Here is a 27,654-nt window from a genome sequence, read left to right on the forward strand (position 1 = left end):
TTGGAAGTCTAAAAAGTCTACTGAAAGGCTATAAAAGCTTATGCCAATTGCAGTTGATTATAAAACCCTACTGGTTTCAGTGACATAAATTGGAGGCTATTCCAGTACTAATGTGGATTAACGCTAATGTAGCAGAATTTGTTCCTGTGTGTTCTGCTAACATAATTCAACTAATTTGTCATTTCCTGGCTTTTTAGCTCAATCTTTGACAGCATCCAGTAAAATCCTCGAGAGTGTGCTTGGTGTAGACTTGCATAGAGTGGCAAACTATAAAGCCCATTTTTTCTTCCACAAAATAACTGTGATTAGTCCTTTCGATGTCAGTCCCAAACTGTTGCCTACTACCTGGGTGCTCTTAGCCAAGGAATTAAGAGAAAATAAAACTTCTTTTAAACACTCCTATGGTTTCAATTTCTAGTGTTTCATAATTGCTATGGCATGCCACAGGAATTGGTTTACTCTAGTAGGTCCCTGTATCTGGATAAGCTATTGAGGCACAAAGATGAAACAAATCAGTAAAACTCATTTCATCCTTTTTCAGTAGGGTCAACACCTTCCAAATGGGTGGGTGCCAGTCTGCTCTATTAAAGTACATTTATGAAGGGCATCCCATAGTGCTCCTGTAAAGAAGTGGGAGAGCTGGAAAGAGATTGGTTCATTCATCCAGGACTATACTGGGCACTCTCTTCACTAGAAGCTGTTACACGTCTTTGTGGGACCAAATATTATTTTTAATTATCTGGATCAGTTTACTTTTTGATAGAATTTAGTTTTCATAAAAATTGATTTTGATGTAACTCTGTAGCAAGTTCCATCTTTTTTCTGCTTAAAAAAAAAAAAATGCTTTCAGGAATTTGTCTGTCATGTTCATAGGAAGGCCTGAGGATAAAGGCTGACTGTGACCATCACAAATGGTTTCTAGCCAGATTTTAGCCCCTCTATGTATTCTGTAGGAATTTTGCTAATAGAAATCTGAGAAGGGAAAGTGCTGCACTATTTTTTAATTTGGAATCCTCTGAAAAGATACTTTAAATATTTTTGTTGATTCATTGGCGAGTAAACTGTCATCACAGAGAAATGTAAGCCTGGAGCTTTATCTCACGTATATGTTAACATTTCTTGCTGCTTTTTCCATCAAGTTAAGCTTACTTTGTGTGTTTCCTGGCCTTTCTCTTTTTCTCCTCAGACCATTTCACTGAAATGGCAGTACATCATCTTTTGTTCATGATTGTGTAGCTAGACTTTGGAGCTGACTCAGAATAAATCAGATTTTTTTAATCCTCTTGGAGGATTCCCTTGCCCTCCTAATATTATTTAGTATCTGGCCATAAATAGGGCTATGACCACAGTCACCTGTGACTGCATATCAGAGAAGCTGGTAAACTAGACTAGGAAGATTATGGTTTTGAAGACCAGTGGCATCTGTTTGGTTCCTGAGACCAAACCGATTTCAAGAAAGAAAGATTTTGAGCATTGTGTTTTCACTTACCCTTTTTTGGGTAGTTGCTGTCTAAAAATGGTACCTTTTGTAATGCATTAATATATTTGTGGGCAATCTTTCATGTATGTAATTGGGTAACTTTGGGGGGCAGTTATACTAAAAATACTACATGAAAAAGATACCCAAGATTTCTAGTTTCTTCCTATGCAAAACAGTGTTTTAAGGCCTCAGCATAAATATTTGTAAGATATCAAAACGTGCTTATCCTAAATGGAGAATGCTTATTTTGTACAATATTATTTAAAAAAAACCCAAAAACTACCCCACAAAGCTCCTAGCCTGACATCCTTTGGGTAGGAAAAGCGATGAGGGGTGTACAATTGGTGTGTGTCAGAACATTGGTTTTATGCATTTATGCATCTTATGGTGGGGCTGAAGGGAGGAAGATGAGCCTTTTTGGAGACCAGAGAATTTTGGGTGGGCACAGATTCTACAGCTGATAGTTTGTAGTGTGGTGGGGTCTGTGCTTGGCAGTTCTGTGGATAATGAAAGCCAGGGTGGGTCTGACTGCTCTCTGAATCACTTGGTTCTTACAGTTGAAAAACATGAACCTGACCAATGATAGCTGGGTCTGGGATTGCTTTTTTTTTTTTCCCCTCCTCCCCCTATTGAGGACATTGAATGACATTTCTTCAATGTGAGTTTTAAAGCCAGTATAAAGGTTAAATTGACCTCTGGATATGCATACACCAAATTGTTTTCACTAAATAGATTTTGAATAACACCTTTCAGTTAAACCAGTGAAACTTTAAGTTTAGACCAGACTTTGATTAATGAAGGTTTGTTTTGGTGCTTAAATAAAAGGCTTAAAGAAAGGACCTTACACAAAATAACATGATGCTTTTCTTTATTCTCCCCCCAAAAAAATATAAAAAGGAGAGTGCCTGTATGTTACTTTGTGGTTCAGTAGTTTCTCCTCTACTCATTATTTCTATATTTGTATGTGTACGTGTTCCTGGGTATTCTCTTCAATGCTTCACTAAAAATAAAAATCAAAGTGCCACCTAAAAATTCTTTCAGGCTTTAAATTTAGAGTGCACAAGAGGCGTGGGTTTAGGCATAATTATGTACAGTCTCCTTGAACTTTCAGAAAATGCTGTGTCAAAAAATAGATTGAGTTGAAAAAAAAAAGGTAATTTTTCAAAAACTAAATTACTGATCTTTTTTTCTCAGTATGGTCTGCCACGTACTGAAAAGAACAGAGAAGTGGATAGCCCTGGGGCTGATGTTTGACTGATAAAACTATTTTGTAGTGGTACAGTACGTATGCCTCCATTTTCAGATAATGGCTTAAAACGTCTGTGTTTTGGAAAGGCTTTATGTATGCTCAGAAGGTGTCTTGTCAAAAAAAGTTGTTTAGTATCCATACTATTAATCTGGTTAAGAAATTCAACATGTCTACTCTAATGGTTCTATTCTCAAGCCTTAACATTTCTGTCCTTGCACTGCTGTGAGTTGCTGCATGGTGAAATGGCAAAAATTATTTATGTTTTATTTTTTCAAAGGAAAGTGGGGAAGAGAAGTATTATAGTGCCATATTCTACTGCAGAACAGTAAATCTAATAAGGCCTGCTGGGCCCACTTTTATCATCTAAAATGGATTTGAAAAGGGCAGCAGGGGTTCCAACTATGAATTCTGACCATGCTTCAGGAGCTGGTATTTTTTATATATATATTTATATAAAAATAAAATAAACAAATTGTGAGTTATTGCCAGGACGTAGTTTGGCACTGAAGAACATTTTGAAGAATAACTTTGAATGTGTATTTGAAAGAATACGTTAGCAGGTAACTACGAAGTATCTTGAAGTCTCAGAGGAACAGAATTAGCAATTTTGTGTTGTATGGTGTAGTCGGGAGAGAAGCTAGCTTATGAAACAGCTGTGAGAATAGCAGAAAGTATTTTCTGGTTTAGGAATGTAAGTATTTTTTTCAATAAATGTTTTTTCACAGACCCACTGTATTGCTGTGGTGAAGAAACTCAGGGAGCAGACACAAAGACAGGAGCCCTTCTTCTCCCTCTGTTTTAATCTGCTCCCTCTTGAGAGGAATCTGACCGTATCCCATTGTTCAGCATCAGAAAATATTAATTACTTCTCTCACTTTCCTCCAGCGTGCATTTTTTACCTGTGCATGAATAATCAAGTAGTACTATGCGAGGCAATTGGTATTAATCAGGGTTTCAGCTTTCACATAGTCCATCTTTTAGTATTTGTTATGTCAGGCTAAAGCTTAAACTGAGAGGGAGGGAGTGAGGCGCACTTAGGGTTAATATTAAGGCCAGATTCTTTCAGCATATGAGGACACACTTAGAAATTAAGAGTCTTGTAAGATGGAGAATGATACAGTTAAAGCCTTTAGAGATAGCTTTTGAAATATTTATGTTCTGTGTGGAAAAGATGTTTTCAGGCCATCTCAACCTTCTTGTAACCAAAATGTTTTGAACCTTTAGTTACTTAAAGTTTTCAAAGCTCTTTTAGTCAATAAGAAAATCAATACATGCAGCATACTTCAGTGTAGTTAAGGCAGTGCCCAGCAGTGTTATATGTAACTACTTCTGCCGCTTCCTTCTTCCAAATAACGCTGTGCATCTTCAGTCCCAAATGTATAAAGTCTAGAAGCCTGCAGCTGATGGGCTGCTGAATCGTAGCCTACTGGTGCATGAAGTTAAACCAAAGCTGATGGAGTCATTCATGGAAACAAACAAAGAACGAGTTACCTTGCTTAGATGTCTTTTTTCCCCCCCATTCCATTCTGCAAATTTATGTTGCTTATTTTAAAAAATCAATTCCTTTAAGAGACATTGTGCAGCTTAGAACAACTTAGAAAGTCTGTATGTCTTTATACTGTGGTACAAGACTATAACCTTTCTCTGTGATTTTTGTTTTCTGGAGGGTTTTTTTGTTGTCGTTTTCTGTGTCTTCATTTTTGGCAGTGGTTGCAATCATGTGAGGGTATAGTTATAGTTGTCTCATCCATCTTCCCATTCTGCTTATATCTATTTCAGGAAAGTCTCATCCAAGAAAGTTTTATGAGTAAAACACTACTTACAGGGCTGTTACTTGTAGTTCCTGTTTGTTCTGGTGCTAAACTGAAGATCACTATGAAATTACTGCTATAGGACAGTAATAGTCCAAAATCTATAAATAATATTATCGTTTGTTAATATATTCTGCTGAGGACACACACTGCGTATTCAGTTAATACCTTTCACTAGCAGTTACATGAGATTAGGAAAATTATATTAAAAATGTGTATAGTCTTCAATGTTTGAGGTCTGAGTTTGATGCATTCAGGTATTTCTATACAGTTAGAAAAGGACCATACTACTGGCAGAAATTAATGAGGCACTAGTTTACTAGAATTTTATTTCCCTTTTGTGATACTGGGTTTTTTCTTTAATTTAAAATATGATTTGTACCTAGACGTTTTCCTTCAATCTGTTTGGTACGTATAGTCCTGTTCCCAGAGCCTAGCCAGCAGCTCAGGATCCTATATATCACCTAGCTAGTTGTTACCCAGTATTTCCCATCTGAAAACAGCTGAGTTATTAGCTGTTCCTTAGAGATTCACCTAAGAAAATTTGTTCTTAAGAGAAATTGAAAGCTGCAAGTTGAAACCCAGAGGATGCACAGAATGTGGTCTCCTGCAGGTGTCCCTAGTTGATACACAATATAGAGATTTTTTTTTTTTTTTTTTGAGAAGTGGCATGGATGAAACTTTATTGCCTGCTGGATTTGTAGGTAAATTCTACTTTCACAACTGTTGAGAAGGAATGAATTTTCGTACAGAACATGTAAGGCGTAATTGCCACCAGAAATCTACCAGAATGGCAAATAGTTCTCTTCAGTTTATAATTAAACATTTAAATGAATGAGTTTTCATGTACTTATGCTTATTACTTTCTTAAGACATCTCTCTGTACTAGATAGTACCCTGTTAATACAGACTGCATGTATATTGTAATCTGTGTGCAAGTACGAGAATTGCGTGAAGCATGACAAGCTCTGCTTGCCTGCTTTCTGATCACGCACCTGCCTGACAGCCTGTAAGTAGTTTGGAGGGGGTAGCCTCAGCTGCTGTATGGTCTGGAGATGGGAAGCTGTTTGTACTCCAAAAAGTAGGCTCTGGCTGTGTTTTCAAGCTTGTTGTCTATACAAGTAACGTATAATCTTGAAAGCATCTTTAGGATGAGTCGTTACGATCCACTGTAAAAATACTCTAGGGTACTTTCACATTGCTATTTATGAAAAAGGAGTAAGTGAAAAATATTCTAAAATGATCTTGAGGAAAAACGACAAAGAACCTGAGCAGAGGCTTGCCAGTCCATCACTGCCTATCTATTTTATGTGCGAGAGGGCTGGTCAATGGCTTCCTGTGTGCACATTTGGGAGTTCTCCTTTTTCTTTAAAATATGTTCTCTACTTCAAATGCTGATGTTCATTTTCAGCATATGGGGACCATTAGCAATATTGAAGCTGGACATATGGCTTAACGCATTAAATCACTTTAGAATGTCGCATCTGTTTTTTTACCCTGGTGTTAACACCTGGATCAGTTTAGCACTAGCGCAGAAGTTTAGGACATATATAGCTGTTAATTTTAAAAACATCTGGGAATTTTTTTGTGTGTATGCATGTATATGTACATGTGTGAACTGCTGGATCTCTGGCATTTTTGAGTTTGATGAAAAAAATCTTACTGAATTGTGCTCAAGGTGTGTACTGACCTAGGCAAATAAACAGTTTATGGCAGGATGCAGAAGGATTCTTTCGAGTGGATTAGAAATTATGATTTTGCCTTTACAGCTTTTGTATTTCTTCAGACTTCCATTTTTGAAGAACTGATAGCTCACTCTGATTCCCTTTTCCCCCCCCCTCTCAAACCCATCCATTTGTTATACACTGAATGATATCCCACTCTCCTGGGATGCGTGAAATGGGCAGGCATTAAAATTGAAGAAAGCAAGTTCCCTGACTGAGTCTGCAAACCTTATCTGAGGCTGCTTGAAAGTAAAAATGCCAGTTGTGTTGGAGCTTTGAAAAATGCCTTTCCCTGGTGACCCGCTGCCTTTTAGCGAGAGCAGAGTTTACGGCTCTGTTTAAGAGTGATGAGTGCAGTTGGAGAGTTTCTCTTGTTATGCCCATTAGCAAGATTGGACTAATCTGCGGGATGTAACCCGAAGGTAAACTGTGAGTGAAGGAGAAGACAAGGCTAATAAGGCGTTTTGTAGTTTCCTTTATCCCAGAGTCTTTCCTGGAGCCAGCAATTAATATTATTTTCTATCTGCGGCGAGCCCGGGTTGCTGCCAGCGCGGGAGGCCTTGCGAAGGACACATCAGCGCTACCTGCCAGGCCGTGAAGAGGAGGGACTGCTTTCAAAACTGCCACTGAAATTGGTGGCTAAGCATCAATACTGCAGCAGAGTTAACGGCTGTTAATTTAGTGATTAAAGAAAAACAAGGCCTTGCCCCAGCCAGGTGTAGGGCCCATGTCGCTGGGGCAGGGGCCGATGGCCCTGGGGGGCTGACATCAGGTCCTGGGCCGTGGGCAGGGTGGGGTGAGCCCGCAAAGAGGGGTCAGGGCTGTTGAGGCTTATTGCTGCCCTCAGGGTCCTGACATGAGCAATTTAATATCATTTATTTTTATTCTTCTATTTTATTGGATACAAAGCTTGTATTTCTTTTCCCTTCACCGAGATAAACCTTGAATTCCATGTTTTTCTTGTCAGTGCGGTTGCACAGACGGGCCAGGGATACAGCTGGGCACAGCCTGGCTGGCTGTGTGGGGGCTGGACTCGGCCCACTCGCCATTTCCATCTGACCCACGGGAATGGTGTCCAGGGTGTTGTCCTTAGTGTTACGGAGGCCTTGTTTCACTTTTACTTTTGAAGGCAAAATGACACAGAGCTGCCTTGTTCCAGTATCTCAGATGCTTGTATTCCTGTGTTGTCCTGCGCAGTCAGGTATAACGTTGGCCAAGTGTGTTTTTTATTACATTTTATAATGTGAAACAGAGTAGTTGGTGAATGTTAACAAGCAACCTATGCGAGACTTGGCTTCTTTGCTGTACGACATCTAGCTTCACTCTTGTATTAGACTTTTCTAATATCCCAAAGTATTAGCTAGTCTTTTTTTTCCTTTTACTTTCAAACATTTAGCAAAAAAATAACCATATGGAAAGAACTTTTAACTTGATTTCAAATTTTGACTCACAGAGAATACAACGTTTGGCCTGACTGAACCACTGAGTAACCTGGAACTGGCAGCTTCTGTGTTTTTCATGCTGACTGGCAGGTACTAGAATCTGTTGCCTTTACATGAACGAAAAGCTAGGGGTATTTCAGAATTGCCTGCTGAAATCCATATCCAAATACAGGGTGATCAATAGTGTATCTTCAGGGCTTCCTTTTGATTTTTTTTGTTGTGGTTTGGTGGTGTGGCTTTGGGTGGTTGTTTTTTTAATTTTTAACATGAACAGGACTGAATAGGAAAGGATCAGGGTTGCATCAAGTTTGTTGGTAGGGCTGTAAATAGAATTTGAGTGAATTAATGCCTTCAGAATGTACAAAAGGTTTCTTTATGATTTGGAGAGAAAAGCAGTTTACTTTTGGTGGGGAATAGTCCAATACGAGTATGTGCTGCATGAAAACAATGAGTGTGACAGCTGTTTGCTTAAGAGGGAGAGGGCTGGTCTTTTAAGTGTAGTTTTATACATGTGTACTCAGAGCTGCAGTTCCATGGTCGTTTGTGGTTTGGTTGTGGGGGGGTTTTTTTGGCTTTTTTTTTTTTTTTTTTAGTGGTTACATGGTTTCAAGATTTGGAAATGGCCACATTTTTGCAAAAGATGTAATAAAATGGACTGTTTCCTGGGAATGGCCTGTGCATCTTCTAGGTTCTATAGCAGAATGCTCTACCTTGGGGAGGGCAGTTGCGCTGGCAATATTACTGCCAGTGAGTTCTTCAGTATTTCCCCAAGAAAAAACATTTTTGCAGTTCAAGGTTTCAGCTCTAAATCCTGACATCTGATAGCCATTCTTGGCTATGCTCGTTGTTTGGGAGTCTGTAATCTAACACACTATGTTTTCCTCAAAGAAAGGACTCTCTCTAGCCTAACACCTGCTTTATTCTTGCTGAACTTCTGGTTTTCTTATGGTGAGTCTGAGAGTGATACTACAAACTGAAATCACAAACAGAGGACTTAGATTTCAGGAAAGAACTACGGTGAAGGACAAGATAAATAATGTGAAAACAAAGATCTTGTTTTCTTCCAGTGTTCTTTTGTGACTGGACTAAAATGAGAAAAATGTGCGTGGGGTTGGGAAAACAAATACAAGCAACCCAATCCACTGCATAAGCAGAAGTCAAAATGAAAATTTTCAAGTATTCTAGAAAGCATGATCAGATCTTTAAAGGATTTAAGCTGACCTCTCCATAACCTCCATATGCACAGAGACAAAAGGACATGCCGAGAGGAAGCACGTCTGAAAGCATTACAGCAACGTGCTCCGGACAATGGAAGTGCTGAGCTGCGTGGTATTTTCAGTATTTGCACGGAGACTTTGTGACATAGTATACCAGCGTTTGAGCATTTTTCTTTACAGAACAAGACAACATTCCTGAAACTAATACCATAAAAAAAATGAGAACGGGATACAGGTCCCAAGGGACTTGCTTTATTGCGGGGGAGAATGTGAGGGGAGTCTTGGTATATGAAATAGAGCAGTGCTTTTCAAATGCAAGCCTGAGTTTCACACCAGTTTTCTTTCTTCCTCATCTGAATTGAAAAATTGTTAATTATGGAAAGATATTTACTGGAAAGGCAGAAAGAGGGAATGAGTAAAGAATTAGATATAAATCATTGCTCTTGTTTAATATTTGTAATAGAAGAGTCTTGAGCTGGCTGGATAAGAATCCTGGTAATTACCCTGGTAAAATAAATGCTAAATGATTTAAGCTCAGTACTAACAACAATGCATCTTTAAAGGATTGCTTAAATACAACTTTGGTTATGAAGGCAAGTAGCTAATTAAATTCTAGCCATCTTTTTGCACTAAGCAGGTCTCACACCTTCTCCCACAGCATAAATTTTAAATGCAAATTATTTGATTTATACAAACATTATAGGGGACAGATTTTTACAATAATGAATTAGACATGGAGACTGCTAATGGCTGGCACCAGTCCTTGCCAGGGTGGTTGGAAACACAAATGCTGAAAGCTGCAGCATTTTTTTTTACCAATCAAGCTGACATAGACTTGAATTCATAAGCTTATACAGACTAAAAATGTTTTTTCCTCACTGGTAAATATAATAAATTTAAAGAGAAGGTGTATTTTCATCTGTAAAATATTCTGCTGTCTGCCTCCAGCAATGTGTTAGCAGAAAAAGTTGTCAGTCAAAATATGTATGAGAGAGTTGTGGGAGTGCCCCGTACAGCACCAGAGATTTGCATGCTCCTACCGACTTGTGTATTTATTGTTCATCCATGTCAGTGAGATTCATTCCAACATCTAAATTAAAATTTCTATATAAAAGGCCAGTTGGGGTTTTAGTTCTGAGTTACTGGAGGATCCGCTGTTTCAACAATAATGTTTGTCAGTTTTTCATATTTCTTTTACATTTTAATTATAACTCATCAAATCTTAACCGATTACTCCTGGGTTAGACTCAGAAGAATGTCACTGAAGGGTGCTATAATTTAATGGAAGCAGTGCAACATCTGTTTCTAATGTTTTAAAAGCCAATTTATATGGAAATTTTGCTTTATTGAGAAGTCAATAGATACGTAGTTTTCTAACACCTCCTGTAAAAATTCAAAACTTGAATTAAAGCAGCACTATAGCAATGACATTCTTGCAGTAACGGTGTGATTGCATTTTCACAGCCTTTCATTTGTACCCTTTTCCTTCTGCTGAAATGAAGTTTTTATTTGTCTTTTGTAGTCGAGCTATCAAGACAAACCAGGACCTTCTGCCCGAGACGCCGTGGACCCATATATTCTACAATGATTTTTGGGGGACACTGCTCACTCACAGTGGGAGCCACAAGTCATACAGACCTCTCTGCACGCTCTCCTTCCGCATTAATCATGCTGTTGGAGGGATGGACCCATGGGGCTACCACCTTGTAAACGTCCTGTTACATGCTGCAGTCACAGGCCTTTTCACAAACTTCTCCAGGATCCTGTTTGGGGATGGATACTGGACCTTGATCGCAGGCTTGCTGTTTGCATCTCATCCGATCCACACGGAAGCCGTAGCAGGGATCGTAGGGAGGGCAGACATTGGAGCCTGCCTCTTCTTTCTGCTTTCCTTGATGTGTTATGTGAAGCACTGCTCTACCAGAGGCTCCTCACCGAGTACTTGGGGCTGGATCTTGGGAGCGGGGCTGTGCGCAGGATGCAGCATGCTGTGGAAGGAGCAAGGAGTGACCGTTCTGGCCATTTCAGCGGTGTATGATATCTTTGTATTTCATCGACTGAAAATGCATCAGATCATTTCTGCTTTATGCAAGGTGAGTCTCCTTTCCTTTCCCATAAGCTATTTGTAAGGCACTGATCGCTGTTAAACAGGTGCTAAATGAGTTTTCAAGTACGCAATAATTCTTAGTAGTTTAGTCAACTCAAAAATAAGCACAGATGTCTAATGCTGAAAGAACATTTAAAGCAGTTTAGTATGTTTTTTTTACATTTTGTTTAAACAATGTGTTATTATCCATTGCTATTACTTGACGCTGGGGATGTATTTTTTTCAATTACTTTCCTTGCTTCCAGCAGCTCCCTCCTCATTCTGTTTACCATCAAGCACTGGATATCTGGCTGCCTTTTGCAAAGAATTCATTCATGCTCTTATCCGCTTGTATCTTGTAAACTCAGCTTAGTTTGGTCAGGCATGCAAGTGTGGCAGCTGATATCATCTACAGGCTCCCTGAGGCAAAGATGGAGCTCTTATTCCTGTTTGAGAGATGCATAGGACCTGGGTGCATGCCTTGGGCATGTATTTTTCTCCCCAGAGTAGGAGCTACGACTCAAATGTATTACTACCTTAACTAAATATTCCTTGGTTTTTAAATTCTTGCCCAAGAACAAACAAGTAAAATAAGCAAACAAGTCCACCAAACCCCCCTAATTTCCCTCTCCCAAAACCGCATGTATTTTAGCGGTACCCAGGAACCCCAGCTGAAATCAAGACTTGTTTACATCAGTTGCTGTACAAATGAGTAATCTGAGCATATGCAATTTGATTTTTAGTGAAATTGCTTTCTTTCAGAAAAATACTGACTTAACGAAAGGAAAATGCTTCATAGGGATGTGTGTTGTCACATTTTTCAGTGAGACGTAACCAAGAAAAGCAGCGAAACAAAATAAGGCTTTGCAATCTGTCTCAAACACCATGTTTTTAAAATTTTGATTTCTTACTCAAATGAATTGAAAATAAATTGTATATTTTTATAAAGAAGTGATGATTTCTGCTTGTAGGGTATAGAATACATAGTTGTGGTATTCAAGGAAAATAGTAAAATCAAAAAAGCAAGTAGTCTCTGGTAGTTCCTTCATAAACTGCTGTGACATGTTGGTTTAGTTATCATGCCCTTTTCTGACAAAACAGAAAAGACCTGTTGAATGCCAGTGTCCAAGTAGTATGCAATTACAGTAGTATGTTGCATTGTGCACCCAACACTGAGCGGAAACCAACAGTAAACTAATAAAGTTTTTTTTTTTTTAAAAGTTCATCTGTAACAATAAGTTTTATTCTGAAAGATACAGGATGACATTTTTTAAAGTGCTTCAGGCAGTTTTGTTCATAAGTTGAGTGTTTGCCTATCCTATAGAATTAAACAGTGGTAAAAACATTCATATGGATGGCACATAGAAAATTCTGAACACCTTGTGCATGACTTCACACCAAATCTAAATTAGTGTTCCTCAGCCTTTCCTCATTGCAGCCTGCAATGACCAAGATACAGTCACGGAGCTAGGAAGTTTTTTATCACGAGACAGTCATTGCTCAAAACCAAAACCTTTGCAGACGTTTCTGGTGGGGAAAAGCTTTTCCTTCCGTTTTCCCCATTTTTCTGCTTCAAGGCCAAGGTAAAATTGATCTAGAAGAGATGTAAGGGACACAGGTGAAATCCAAGCTTCCACATCCTAACTCTGTGAACACAAGGCCTCTCTTCCTAGGTATGGAGCTCTATGTTTGGGCACTGGGCTTGTGCATTTTTTTTTCACTCCGCATCAGGCTTCTTGTCTTGAACAGCAAACTAGTGTCAATGCCTCATCTTTTTTTTTTTCATCTACTATGACAGAATTAATAATCCTGTGCTTTGTAGATTACAAACCTTTAAGGAGATTGGATTCTAGATGGAAGGAATTTTATGGGGAGAGACCACAGGGAACAAAAATAGAAATATTTTGTTTAATATGCCAGAAATGCATTTCATAATTCACTAAATTATTAGGTTACTGTTTCCTTGCCCATCTGTTCAAGCTGAATGCTGGTAACCCAGTTTTACCTGAATGCTAGGGAAGCCTCTGTTCAGTCATTTACTGTGATGAGGAGCTCAGCTGGGAGCTTCAATTATAAGGAATCTTCAATGAGCCTTCTTCTATACTTTGTTTTACAAAAAACGTTCACAAATTACATAAATTTTTGTAAGAGCATACTGTCCTGCAGGGCTTGGGATGCCAGGAATATCTTCATTAATGTAGCCTGTTAGAAGTGTTTCTCTTTGAGTACTTGTCTGCATATTCTTTTGTACTCCAACTTTGCATGTACTTTACCTTAAGCATCACAGTTTCCTGTTCCCAAGCGCTCCATGGGAAGGAAAGGAATGAATTACAAGCCTTTTGTAAGGATAATCACTGTAAATTAAAAATAAAGACAGGTATCTCAAAGAGGAACAAAGGTAGCACCTTAAAAGCAAATTAAAGCAAATACTCAGTCTTTTAGAGAGCTTCACCAGAAGGGCAATAAAAACATTACGATTTGCCCAAAAAAGATAATGAAAATAACTATTCTAGTGCATTGCTGCCTTTTCAGTCAGTATTATTCAAAGCACTTTCTCACTGTTTATATTTCTTTTGGTCGTTGAGTTTTACCCTTTCACATAAAATACTGTTTAGAGAATGTTCAGATTAGTGAGACTGTCTCTGGCCTGCTCCATCCAAAGACTGGAAATTGTTTTCCGAGGATGCTATTTAGTTGCTATTGACGGATAATTTGAGAATGGCCAATGCACTTGAAGTTTGGGGTTTGATTGTAGCATGTTGGACCGATGTTTGACAAGTCCTGACCATGAAGGCAAGTTCGATGCTGTCCTGTTGATTTGAAATTATTTTTTAGATTTATTTTCAAGTAATTTCAAGATGATTACATGGTAAGATTGGCATTTTAAAGTGATATCCTGACTCTTATGAAATCATTAGTTAGAACAGAGCTAAATTTTCTTACTAAAAGCTTTGGGTTTAGTTTGATTTTGTGCATGTCTACATTCAATGATAAAGACAACTTTTTTTTGTTGTTGTTGTTATTTGTTTGTTTTTTAAGTTTTGTATTTAAAATAATCAAAATAAAAAGTATGTAGCCAACAGATTTAATTTTTGCATTATGCAGAACTAAAGCACAGATTCAAACAAAAAGGAAGAAAGCTTTCAACTCTGTATCTCTTTGGGATCATTTGGGTGTTGCCTTTTTCTTCCTGCTGCTTTGGCCTTAAGTAAGATGTGTCCCTAGTAGGAACTGACAAATTCTTTCTTCTTAGAACAAACTGTAAAATCTCCTTAAGCAAACAAAATCAACTTTGGATTAAGGGCTTTATTTTTTTTTTTCTTTAATGTTGTTGCCTACACTTTTTCTTGCTTGAAAAGACGTTGACCAAAGTAGCCATCTACAGATGAGTCATCCTGTGTTACCCAGCTGGCTTGAGCATTTCAAAAACTGAAGTGCAAGTTTAAACTGAAATAAAAAAACCCTCCCACCAAATCCACCAAACAAAATCCTGTCACCTCAGAGGACTCTCTGGTAGAATGCCTGGACAATTAGAAAGAATTGTGTCCATTTACAGGTTTTTGGAATTTGCGCTTTGTATTTTTCCCAGTGTAAACACGGGAAGGGCAGCAGGAGGAGAAAGGGGGGGCGGGAAGACATCAAAAAGGGCAGTCCAGGAAAAAGTGATGGTCTTTTGTAATGCATTGGAGGGGATAAGTGTAGAATGGAGCCAAGGAAGAAAGGAAAATAATTTTAAGAGGTGGTTAGCTTAAATCTGTACTAAATAAGTAAGCAGTAACAATATGAAACTGAATGCAGAATAAACAGCATGCCACTGTAGCTTTGTAATGAAATGGCAGAAGGGAGCTACCCCTTTCAGTTTGCCTAACCTTAAGCTAAACCCTCTCCAGCTGAGCTGACACAACTGTTTCCTAGGCTGTGCTGCAAATTGGAACCAAGAGGAAATGCAGGTAAAAAATAACCCTTAACCCCCACCCCCACCCCCCAAATATCCCAGATATAACTCTAGGAGTTATTTTAAACCTGAATCAATTCAGTTATATCCAGTCCTCATCATTGCCCAACAGGCAGCTATACTGGCAAATACTGAGAGGAAAGCTGAGGTGCGGGGGCAGAAACAAGGAGTGGAGAGTGAGGGATTTGGGGGAGTGGGTGGTTAAGGACCTGGGCTGGCTTGCTGCCCGACTATGGCTTTTGGCTTCTATAAGCCATTTCAGAATATACCACTGGGGAAACTGAGACATGATTAATTATGTTTCAAGAATAGTAAAACTACCGATCTTCAGGATGGTCAGTGAAGGATGAGCTGATAAAAGCAGCTTTAAAAATACTCAAGCAGATGCTAGGAGATGGCTTTGGGGTAACAAGCCTGTTTTTTTTCTATTTTGTTCTTATCTCTGGGACACGAAATGGTGGCTACTACACAAGACCAGTAGCTGTTTACTAGGCTCACACCTATTATCATGTGAGTCCTGATTTATCACATCAAGTATGTGACAGCATCCTGGTGTGATTTGAGTAGACTGGCAGGGTTTCTGAACAAGGCAGCTGCAGAGCAGGGCCACCAGCAGAGCAGATGAATATTACCCCTTATTTAGAAGCTATTCTTAATGCAATTTAAAAATGTATATCGTAGCTACTTATTAAACTATCCAGCTCTTTTCCCTGTCATCTGCGTATTGGTTATTCAGTAGAACTTGGCTGCTGATTTTTTTCCTTCTGCCAAGTCTTGTATTCCAGTCTGCCTGTGATGCTCTCGCTCTGGCTGGCGAAGTTGTCAGTCTGGACCACGTTTCATTTGGTTAGCTCTATTTTATTCTGTCTGACTTGCTTGTCGAAGCGCATGCTGACAAGAATGTATTTGCTGTCTTTAAGTCAGCAGATTTTGATGGAAGTGTATTTACTGTAGTTGTAAATTAGTTGTCTGAAATGAGAGCAATTAAAAAGAAAAAAAAGCGGTGCTCTACTGGGGCAAAGCATTCCTTATGGAAGAAAGTTAGGCTTTTGTTTGATTTTTCAGCATTTTAGACCTTGAGTCATTTCCAGTGTAAGTTGCGTAGCAGGTATGCAGATTGATTAAGTTGTCATGTATCATAGGTATCAGATGATTGTACCTGTCAGCAGCGAGGCTTGCACACGTTTAACCACCAAAAGGGTAAGGATGGGAGGGGGGAAGCTGAATACTGGAGAGAGCTGTGATCAAGTTCGTAATTATAGAAAATATGCAAATTCAGAGGCCTAATTCTTTTGTACTTGCAATCTCTAGTTTGAGAGCAGAACCATTAATCAACATTGCAGTACACAGTTTTCTGTCCAATTAGTAGTACAAAGCTAATATAAACCCTACTGTGCTGCCCTGTTTTCCTTTTTTTTTTTTTTTTTTTTAAGTGGGAATGGACAACATTAGCAGCCAAAAAGATGGGGCAAATGCATTTGAAGCTCATTTTTAATATAATGGTAATGATAAAATATTTATTGCCCTGTGGTTTATGTGTACAAACTGCCTGACAGAAATAACTAAACCAGATGTATGTTCCACTAATGTTCCATTGCTACAGCATGGTAACATTTTACCAGATCAACATAGTACAGGAGGTTTGTTGTACTAAAATAAGGAAACCTCTCTTTTCCCATCACATATTTGATTAAAATCCCCACCCCGGGAGGTCTGTCTCACATGTGGAATTAGTTATTGGTATCTGTAGCTTAATGTGAACCACAAATTGGATTGCAGGATGCATTATCTAACCTTCTGTGCTATTATACCAGTATTGGTTTTGTAAAAAGCAATTTTATTGGAGGCCTATATTTTATTTAAGGTAATGATGTAAACCTGGGGCCTCCATGGATGACATGGTCAACCACCAAACCAACTTTTATAAAACACTGCTTTCTTTTATGGTCTTGGAACAGCCTTAGTTGTGGGCGATATGTATGGCTCCTGCTCAGAATAGGACTTGCTGGGTATTAGATAAAGCTACTGATTTTTGAGAACACTCTAGACTTGAAATCAGCCACTTTCTGCATTTTTTTACCCTTTGAAGTTGCTACTATCGTGCTTTGGAAAGCAATTTAAAAATAAAATGCTGCTCTTGATTTAAATTTGCAGTATCCTTCTCTTCTGAGGAGCTCTAAAGCCTTAGCAATGCTCTACTTGGTCTTGCTGTTTTTTCATCTCTTCTCCACCTGCAAGTTACACCATTTTGCAGCAGTGTTTTATAGAATCATAGAACAGAATCACAGAATCGTTTAGGTTGGAAAACACCTTTAAGATCATCAAGTCCAACCGTTAACCTAACCCTGCCATCCCACCACTAAACCATGTCCATTCCCTGGGCAGCCTGTTTCAATGCTTAAATGCTTATCAGTGTTTAAAATCTAGCTTGAAGGTTTATTTTCTGCTTATTTTCTACAATCTAAGGAATTTTATTATGCTTGAATTTACCCACAGGCCTGGATATTTTGGCAGATCTGATCTGGAGGCTATTATTTTGTAAATAATTTCTCTGAAACACTTGTGTGAGTAGGTCCAGATTTAGTCCCCTGTTTTGAAATGCAGTGTTTAGACTGTTAAGGCCGCAGCCGCTCCCTCGCAGAACAGGCTTCATCCTTGGAGTCAGATATTTAGTAAATGTACTTTTCCTGGAGACTACTTTTGTCACAGTTAAAAATAATAAATAACTTACAGCTTCAAAACATGACCTGACCTCTTGCAGGTTCATTTTGTCTAACAAGAGCTGCATATTCAAGTGTGCTACGCTGTTAAATGTTGCATTTGTGTGCCGGGTAACCTTTTGCATTTCAAGAGCCGAGGAAAAGATTGGGAGCTCCATTGCCAGCTGGGGCCCAGTTTGTTCTCTAGCTGTGATCTCTCATTCTGCAGTGGTCAGCTGGGGGTTAATTTTTCTGGCAGCTTTAAGCCAGCACAAAACTGTGTAAATGCTGAGATGAATGTGCCTGCACGTACATTGCTAATATTTGTGGATGAGCCATCCTGGTGCTTTTCTCTTCACTCTGCTGGATGGCAGCAGCATGAGGCCTGTATGGTCTTGACCATCGCTCCCTCTCCCCCTAGCAGATACTTCCTAGACAAAAGAAGCTTTTTGCAGTTTAATTCTTTCTTGACAATTTCAAGTAGCTAATACTGCTGTTTCCTGTAGTTTGTGCAGCTCCTTGCTGCTTTTCCTTTTGATCCTGAAATAAGAAAAGCAAGATTGGCCTCCACTATCTTTATTCTCAGAGATACTGATCTCCTGCAGGTCCCCATGATGTCGGTGGAGTGGTACTGAATTAGACATCAGTACATATAAATGGCTGTTGTTTCCTGAAACTATTTTCATGGGGTCATTTAAAACACTGGAACAGATAACACATGACAGAAATACAGCATCCTAAGGCAAATTTAGCAAATGTACTTTTTTTTTTTTTAAATGAGGAATGATAAAATATCTTGCCAAAGTCACTGGCTTAAAATGGATTGTATTTTAATATTAAATCTGTAATGTCTTTATCAGAATTGCTCCTAAAATCTGTATTACTTTTGTCTGCCCACTTGAAGTCTACAATAATATTTTGGAGACTATATTTGAGAATTACTCTCTGGAAAGATGGAAAAGGCAAAGGCTTCTTTAATAAATGAGTAAGCAAAAAAAAAAAAATAGAACCATTTTCACATTTACACAGAGGCTGTGAAAACATGAAGAACCTTCAGTTTAACAGAGAGGTTAGTTTGCTAGAGAAAGGTTGCCACTGTCTTCGGTCTTGCATAGGATTCATACTGCATGGTAGCATGCAAAGTATGCTGTGTTCGTCCATTCTTCCCCCTGGCTTAAAAGGGATCTCTTTTGAGGAACAAAGTGAAAAAGCTTCCAGGGGCTTTGCACAGTTGGTGTTAGCACTCATTTTTCATTCTGAGGTTACATGCCAGTTACGAACATCAAGAAGACTGTGAATTTTTCATGGTGGTGTTTAATTACAGGGTATTGGTGGGCTTGCTACTTGCCAGTTTACAAAACCTGTGTGATCAATATCAAGCTGATAATGTTACTCTCCTAGCTTTTAATGTTTTCAAAATATTTAATGAATCAAATGAAAGCACCAAACTTACCATAGTGTGTAACAATGGTGTTTTAGAACATTAGGAATATTTGTAGGTGTTATTTTTTCTTTATCTTAGTGATTACTTTAGCTCCCTAATTGAAGAAGCTTTCTAAAACTGTGTTTTTCTAACAGCTGGCAATTTTCCTGTTTAAAATACCAGTATCAAAGAACAGTTAAATTTTGTGCTTTTTGGTAGGGATGTTCAATGTATTAAGTATTTTATGCTGAGATAAGGGGACTTGGGTACCTGTGAACTTTGAGGGATAAGAAATATAGGCAGCTTTGGCCCATGCCAAAACATGGGCAAAATTGCTTCTGCTTTTGTCAGGCATTGGAACGGGCTACCCAGGGAAGTGGTTGAGTCCCCATCCCTGGAGGTATTTAAAAGCCGGGTAGACTAGGTGCATAGACATGGTTTAGTGGTGGGATGGCAGGGTTAGGTTAACCCTGATGATCTTAAAAGTCTTTTCCAACCTAAAGGATTCTATGATTCTATGATCTTCACTTTTCTGTTTGTTCACGAACTGGAAAGCCATGTCCCTTTTCCCTGTAGCTCTGCTTCTCCCATGAGTCAGTTGTCTGGGTACTGGCCACAAAATGAGAAAAACAGCATAGGATGCTAAAGCTAAGTCTTAATGAGTTAAACATCTCCTGGTGTAATTCCTTTCGTGTAGATTTGCTCCGGGAGTTATGCCTTTCTGCTTAAACATATTTTGGTGTCTTGGTCAAAATGCGTGCATTCATGTTCGTATTCATTGAGTATGTATCCCTTGTGTGTGTTAAATGCCACACAGAAAGTTTATAACTGCGCCTTGCATACAGATCTTCAATCATGAGTACTTTACATCAGCCTCCTAATGTCATGTTTAGGCACCTAAATGCCCTGATTTGATGAAGTGCTGAATGCTTGTAGCTCCTGGTGGGCTTTACTGAATGAACCCATTGCACTTGGTTGATCACAGCTAAATAGCAACCTACGCTGTCTGCTCCCAGCAGTCAGGGCACGCACTAATAGTGTCAGAAGAGAAAAACCTGTAAGTATGTCCCCAGTCAGAATCAAATAGATTGGAGAGCAGGCATAGCTTCTGGATGCTCCGAGTTCTGACTCCCAGCAGTGCATTACAGCACCTTTGGGAAAGATAACACTGCTGAGAGTAAGTGAAGATCAGGCTCCTGATTCTCTGAGCATCTTAACTGCAGTCACCTAAGTTTCAGAACTGTAGTGCTTGGAAAGCATTGCCTGAGTCTATTCGATAGAAATGTACTCTCAAAGACAGTTGCCTTCCTATAGCGTCCTACCCAAGAGAGAGCCATTCCTGGTACATGGGCACGAGCTCTGATTCCAGACGCGGGAGAACATGTTTTGAAGAAGCAGGAACATACGCAAACCCTGAGCCACGAGGGAGACTTTTCTCTTGGCATTAAGTTTAATTTTGAATTTCCTGGCTTATGCTTATTTTTATTTAAGTTGTAATGATTTAATGATTACGTGAACACTTTTTCCAAGATGAGTGATTCTAAACATTAACCTATGTAGACAGTTACAGTACTAAAAAGGAGGAAAATATAAGTGTATGAGATTTAGAGTGGAAATAGCCAGTTGTGATAGAAGGCAGAAAACGTTTTCTGGCATATTTACTGGAGGAACTGAATGATATTTTGTACATATGCCTGTATTTCTTTTTCCAGCTGCAATGTAGATCAGGTATGGGGAGGAAAGGAACCCAGGCTTGCAGTGCTGTAGCTGACTTTATGGGTCAGTTGGTAGGAGGTAAATTTCTAGCCTCACTAACCTTTGAATGTCTCTTAGAAAAGAGAAGAATCCCTTGATGCTGTGGATAGTCCACGCTGGGAGGAGGGGGAAAACAAAATGGGTTTTGTTCCTAAGTTTGTAGGAAACTAATTGAAAATGCACATGAGGAAATTATGTTAAAATTATCCAGAAGCTCTTGGGGGAAGGGAGAGAGAATTTGTGTACCTGGCTCTTAAATGCCAGGTAGAACATATGTATGTTTTTATGATCAGAATCGTAAGACTTTCAGACACATACACAGATTACTTCTAAGACTGTAGATTTGATTGGTTTGTGCAAAAGTCAGAGCTTCTGTGACATTTAATCACCAAAATCTTGTTTTTCTCCCTGACAATAAAATATGGAAATAAATTCCCATAGCAACGAAAACTTTAAAGTGAGTGGAGGAGCATATTGAGTTAATAAAGGCACTGAGGGAGCAGGGGAAAAGAGAGGGTAGAATTGTATCGAGTCTCTGTAAATTCTTTTTCTCCCAGAAAACAGGACTTTGGGGGTTATGGATAAATTTTTTGCATGTTTTAGTCTGCATGTTTTAAAAGTATCCTGGGCAGCTTGTACTGCTGTAGAGCACAATGAATCTTGCATCAACAGCAGTGTTTATTTAGTAGGGATTGTGAGATTACAGTTTATTTTTAAAATACATGTTTATTGTAGTTCTATCTCTTACTTGGAGACTTTTCTCCTTAAAAGACATTATTAGAAGTGGCAAAACACTGCCACAAAATAGCTCTCATGAGTTTTAAAATAAAAGCAATGCCAATTTTTTTAACTTCAGTTCTTGCTTCTTTGGACTACTTTATATATAGCATTTTTGGCTTTTTGTAATTTGAAATATGTGGAAAGTCAGAATTAGCAATTTTGTAGAGTGATTTGGGGTTTTTTTGCTTTTTTTTTTTTTTTTTTAAACCATTATGTGTTTTTATTTCTTCTGACCTGAGCTGTTAACCAAGAACTTGACTTTTTGAGGGTAATTCTTGATGAGAATATGGATTTAAAAATACCTGCTTCCATGATTGTGCAATCCTATTTATTTACAAAGAAAATTCCAAATGTAATTTCTTCCAGAGCAAAAAGTATCAAACTATGTATCTATCCCAGTTCTAAATCCCTTTCAGGTAGCATTGTAGAGCTCCCTCTTGCATCCTATACGGGGGAAGTTACCTGCATAATGTATGTTCTTTACCTTGCTTCTTTTGTACCTTCTCTGATCTCTTGCTGATTAAAATACGTACAGATCTCTCACATGGACCCCCCCCCCAAGTAAACAAACCCCCCTCACCCCCAACACAAACAAACAAAAAAATTCCCAAACAAAAACAAAACAAAAAAACCACCAACCCCCCCGAAAACCCCACCCCACCTTCTGCCCATGCATCTTTGTTCTTGTCGTGACATCTTTCCTTGGAAGAGGAAATCAACTGTTTATTTCAATCAACTTATGTAAAAGATCTTAGTGGTGAGTAACTGTTATCTCAAGTTAGGACTGTACTGTACTTATGCAGTTAGTGATAACTGCGTACGGTGAAAGTATCCAAGCTAGTTGACTTAAGAGACCTTGGTACAGATTGCGAAAATGTGTCTAAAGGCAAGGCAAGTAGATGGGTTCCTTGGCTGCCTGATACTAGATTGGTGTTAATGCCCAAAATTTGAAGCTGGCCAGGCAGGTACGTATACACTGTTCATGATTTGATCTGAGTATTTATGAGCCCTCTTTTTATCAGGACACCCTGTAGTCAAAATAACTTAGCACTGTCATCATCTCAGGCCTTCCAATATCAGAAGGAAATGTTAATAATCGAGACGTAAACATTAACTTTGGAACGTTTTCATTCACTTTCTGTTTTGCAAAGCTATAGAGTAAATCTTTTCAGAATTTAATCTGTAATCCTGAAATTTGAAAAGGGGAAGGAAAAATTGCTTACATGATGAAAATTGTGCTTCTTACTTGATGTTAGAATACTGTAAGACAAAACCATGAGCTGGCAGCAGTTGTGGCAGATGACTTGATCTCTAAACAGTCCCATTTTTTACCTGCAGTTACACTTTAGGTATTACATGTAGCCCAAATAAAAAAAAAAAATAAAAAAGCACAATTCATCTATGTTCATATTTTAATTATTGTTGTGGTAGCTCTGTGTTGGTGTATTTTGAAGATGTGTAGTTTCTAAATGCAACTCTAAAAACCACGCCTCTTAAATGTATCAATTTTCATCATTTTCATTGTTTTCACTCCCTCGTAGTCCGTAATATATACGGTATTATATTAGCTCTAGATCCTTGCAAATAACCATTTCTACCTTGGCACTGCGCTGCTCATGATATGGAGTGTTGTCAGCAATCTGTGATTGCAGAGTAGCAAAAAGGTTGATGTGTCCTTGCGCTCTCAGGTTGGTCTCCAAGGCTCTGCAGTACCCAGATGGCTTCTCTGTGCTCTGATAATCTGATAATAACCCCTGCCATCATCAGGTGAAATAATGAAGGTACAGGTGTCAGTGTAGCTTCTTCACTGTTATCTGCCTTGTTCATATTTGTGACTGCAAATCTGCATCCAGTGAGGAAGTGATATATTCGTGTAATAGCTACATGGCATAGATCTCTTTCAGTTATAGCCTGGTTTCCTACTAGAAATAAATTCAGACTGAAATTATAAGCTTTTTCTGAAGCAGCAGTGATTTAGTAGGCTTATTAATGAAGACAGTGCTCTTTGAGATAGTCCTTAATGCTTAGTGTTTTTAGCTTCAGGCCTATACTGATCCTAATTAAAGCTTTTTTTTTCCTCCCCCCTCTATATTCAAGTGAAAGAATTTTAGTGCCCGCTTAAGTCCGAATCTTTGGACTAGCTGCCTAAAGTGTAAGGAAGAAAGGGAGAAATGAGTAATGATGACAGAAAATGAAGAACTGATTGAAAAGCTGAGTGTACACTAAGGAAGCCAAAATTTGGGGATCTATACAGGCTAACCATTCCTATATCAATCAGCAGAGCTGATCTTAGCAGCCAGAGGATGCAGCACCTGTCCTCTATCCTTATTGCAGGCTGTGTTTGTATGTTTTCTTATAAGTTTTGGCAGACTAATGAAAAGTGAAATTCCATAACATCTTACTTGATATGTGACCGCATTCTGTAGCGCTTGATGGTTAGCAACCAACATACTACCTCACCGGGGTAATAAATTCATGTTTTAATACAGTTATTTGTTTTACTTGTAGTGTAGCAGGCAGCTTTGAACTCTCAGGGGGACCTTTTTAAGTCTGTCTGTCAGATGGTCTGCTTTGCTATTTCATCCTTTGGGCTTGGTTACAGTATTTTGATTAAATGTTACATTACTGTGATATGCAAACCATTTTCAATATTCAGATTTGTTTTTAAAAAGTAATTAAAAAAGCTCCAAACAACCCACAATAACAACATATACGTCCAAAAGCTCGCTGCAGACTTAACCTTTTTGTGTGACCCAAAGCCATGCTTCTCGGCATCAACAGACTTCTTCCAAGCCTGTTAATGTGAAGAGGTGCAGCAAAACAGCTTAGAAATTTTCTCAATAAAATTCCTAGAACTGCTTTTTAAAATAACGTGTGTTTGAACCTTTTATCATAACATAGCTTAAGTTCTTGTTGACTTCTTCCAGGCAACTCAATTTTCTGTGCATTAAAGCAAATAAGTAAATTGTTTTCCATTATTTTTTTCATTTTGGTAATGTTGGTGGCTGTGGAAATTCAAGTACATCATGTTTGCTGTCAGTTTTTTTGTAATCTGATTATATTCTGCCATTAACTGCCTGGTACAGCCAATTGTGAATTACATAGGCTGCTATCATAGATACGGACTCCTTGTGAAAGCTTAATTAAATGTAAATATCCAGTTAACATTACCACAACTTCAGCAGTTCTGTACTTGAATGTCATGTCCTTATTGACATGGGACTGTAGTCTTTTTCTGGGTGTGGTGTCCTGTGAAGATCCTACTGAACCCAGAAGCAGGGCTTCATGTTCAAACATTGTTGTTCCCATCTTTTCTTTTTTTTCCTTAAGATATTTGATGATCTAATAGGAGCTACCTTTATGATATGCTTAAGCCATCATAGGTGCAACTCTACTTGTACATGGGAAACAGTGACATTCTTCCTGGCTGTGAAGATAGTTTGAAAAATAGTTTGATGTGACTAATGCTAAGCTTTTTTTTTGAATAAACAAACGTGTGTAACATCCTGCAAGTTCTTAGTCGAGATTTGTTTTGCAAATTTTGCTTTGGTTGCTATTTGACTGTGTTTTCTTGGTGTGTAGGCCATGAATGACTGGGCCTGAAGAGGGAGTGTCTAGAGATACTCCCCCCCAAAAAAGGGAAGGGCAGGGCCAACTGGTTAAACAAGATCTAAACTGCCAAAGCATTGGTAGAAAGGCTTTTTGTTTTCTGACAACATAAAGCATGGTTTTCAAAGTCCATCAGCACCAAAGTTCTCGTGATATTTTTCATGTTATTGGAGAAACAGCAGCAAAGGGAAAGATGACTGTGTTTTGGGTAGCTTTTCCCTATCATGCAGAGAGAAAATCTTTCGTTTGTTGGAAACTATAGTGTCCTTTGGATGGTAAAAAATTTTGGTGGTGGGTAAAACAGGTAACTAAATCCTAAATGTTTACCCACAGCTACATCAGACAGGAAATTTTAATGCACCTGTGGCTGCCACTCAAGTCTCTATGGGACACCACTGGACGCTAAGGACTTTCCATCTGAAGTTAACAGCAGCAATGGATTTTAAAGTATTATTGTTCTACTAAAAGATTTCTCTGATATCCAAGTGTAGGATTATTTGTTTTTTAAGGTTTATCCCCATCTCTAAAAAGCTGTGATATTTTTCAAAGCATGCACAATTATTTGGTTGAAGATCATATTGAAATGCTTAATGCAAAATCAAATTCCTTTTCCTGAATCACAGTTAATCTGCTTTAGCCTATTTGAACTGCCTGTCAGGGACATCCAGGTTTAACATGTTGCAGAAAAGAATAGAAGATTGTCATGAGGCTGCTTAAATATGGGAGAAAGCTGTGGGTAAGTGATTGGAAATACCAGGATCATGAGAGATGATTTTGTGCCCAAGTAGCATTTTCTCATGAAGTTAAGAAACACTTTTAATAACAAACGTTACTTTTGTAAAAGGGAAATAAAAGAATACAGGGACAGATAAGTCTTTCAGAAGAAACCCAAGGGCAGTGAAAACCAGAATGATTTAATGGTTGCCAAAGAGAGTGAACTGAGAGAGAGTGTTAGCATCAGAGAAAACAAGAACTTCATTAGAGACAATGAGGAGAGGCTAAAAAAACCCCCCAAACCCCTAAACAAAAAAACCCAACCCCCTACGCAGAACCAAGATGTAGACTTTGTCACTAAAATAATTTTCTAAGAATAACAGCCCAGTTTGAGCAGTTGGGAAACAAGGAAGAATATACATGAATCTAATCCTATTTTTTTGTTTAGAAAGGTTGTAAAGTAAAACAAGATGATGAAGAGAATGGAATGTAATAAGAAAAATATGAATTCATAATGTTGTTGAACCTTGAGCTCATAGTTTAAATTACAGTTCAGGCTTTAATGTTTTAGTTTCCCACTCAGCAGCAGTCACAGTATACAGAGAGGAATGTGCGTGCATTCGTATTTTGGTATATGTTCATTTAGTAGGTAGATCATACACTGTGCTTAATAGTAAACTTCTGAAGGGATGGTGGTTCATCTTACCTAGAAATTCTGAATTTTTAAATGTAAAAGATTCAATTGAAAATACACAAATTCTTTCCAGTTGTTTCAAAATTTTTTTTGTCTGAATTTTGAATCCTGCACTTCTATGTATTTCTTATTCATCTCAATTTTGCTTTAAAAAGAATTCGTATTGGTTTTGTTAAGACTGTTACCATGTGGCTGAAAACCTGGGTGGCTGACAGACAAACCAGAAGGATAAATTACTTTGTCACAAATAACTGGGATGTTAGAGGCTTATATTCTATGTACTGTGGACTATTCTATGTCTTTGTAAATATTTTATACGAGTCCCTTAAAAAGCACTGAGAAATTTGTAGAGGATTTTGAAATTAAAAGACTCAAGTATATCACAAGTGAAAGGAGGTAACACAAATGACGGCTCTCAAGCTGACAGAGATAATCTTTTGAGGTCATTTGAAACATTCCAGATGTCTAAGAAATATCTATTTTATGTATGCTGTCCTTTTATTACAACAGATGATCTGAAAAGCGTGCTTTTTTTGGTTTTGTCGTACTAAACTCAACCCCTGTGCCTCTTTGCACCTTGCCCATCTGCTGTGGTTTTTATGTTGCCAAGTGTTTCTTTAATAGCTGCTCTGTTGTGCTCAAATATGTGTTTGGAACTGGAAAGGGGGACCTAAACTTAATGATGTGAAATCTCAGAGTAGCTTTAAGAGATTGGAGCAAATTTGCTTGTAAGAAATGATAATCTAAAACTAATGATTGCAGATCTTCAGTGAGGTAAAAAAAAATAATTACCATACCTAAAGTTGGGACACAGCTTTGCCCTTCCTATCTTCCATTTACCATTTTGAAGTATTGCTGACTTATGCCGTTGGGATTGAATTAGAGAGAGTTTAGAGTCCTGTAGTTTAGGAGGATATATGTAACCATTTAGGAACTACTACCAAAAATGGTTTAGAAATGTGGATATGAAAATTTGTTTGAAAAAAGGCTAGTTAATGCAGTGGATTTGTTTGAAA

At 38.3% G+C, this 27,654-nt stretch overlaps 1 protein-coding gene across 1 annotated transcript in view; it reads left to right on the top strand.

Annotated features, from left to right (window-relative positions):
- Positions 1-27,654, top strand: part of TMTC2 (transmembrane O-mannosyltransferase targeting cadherins 2) — a 246,136-nt gene that overhangs the window by 73,902 nt on the left and 144,580 nt on the right. Inside the window, exon 4 of the mRNA XM_009646330.1 lies at positions 10,446-11,016. Coding sequence (XP_009644625.1) covers positions 10,446-11,016 — 571 coding nt within the window. The remainder of the gene's footprint in view (positions 1-10,445; positions 11,017-27,654) is intronic.

Source organism: Egretta garzetta, unplaced genomic scaffold, assembly GCF_000687185.1.
Source record: "Egretta garzetta isolate BGI_Z169 unplaced genomic scaffold, ASM68718v1 scaffold68, whole genome shotgun sequence".
In the NCBI taxonomy this organism is placed as follows: Eukaryota; Metazoa; Chordata; class Aves; order Pelecaniformes; family Ardeidae; genus Egretta; species Egretta garzetta.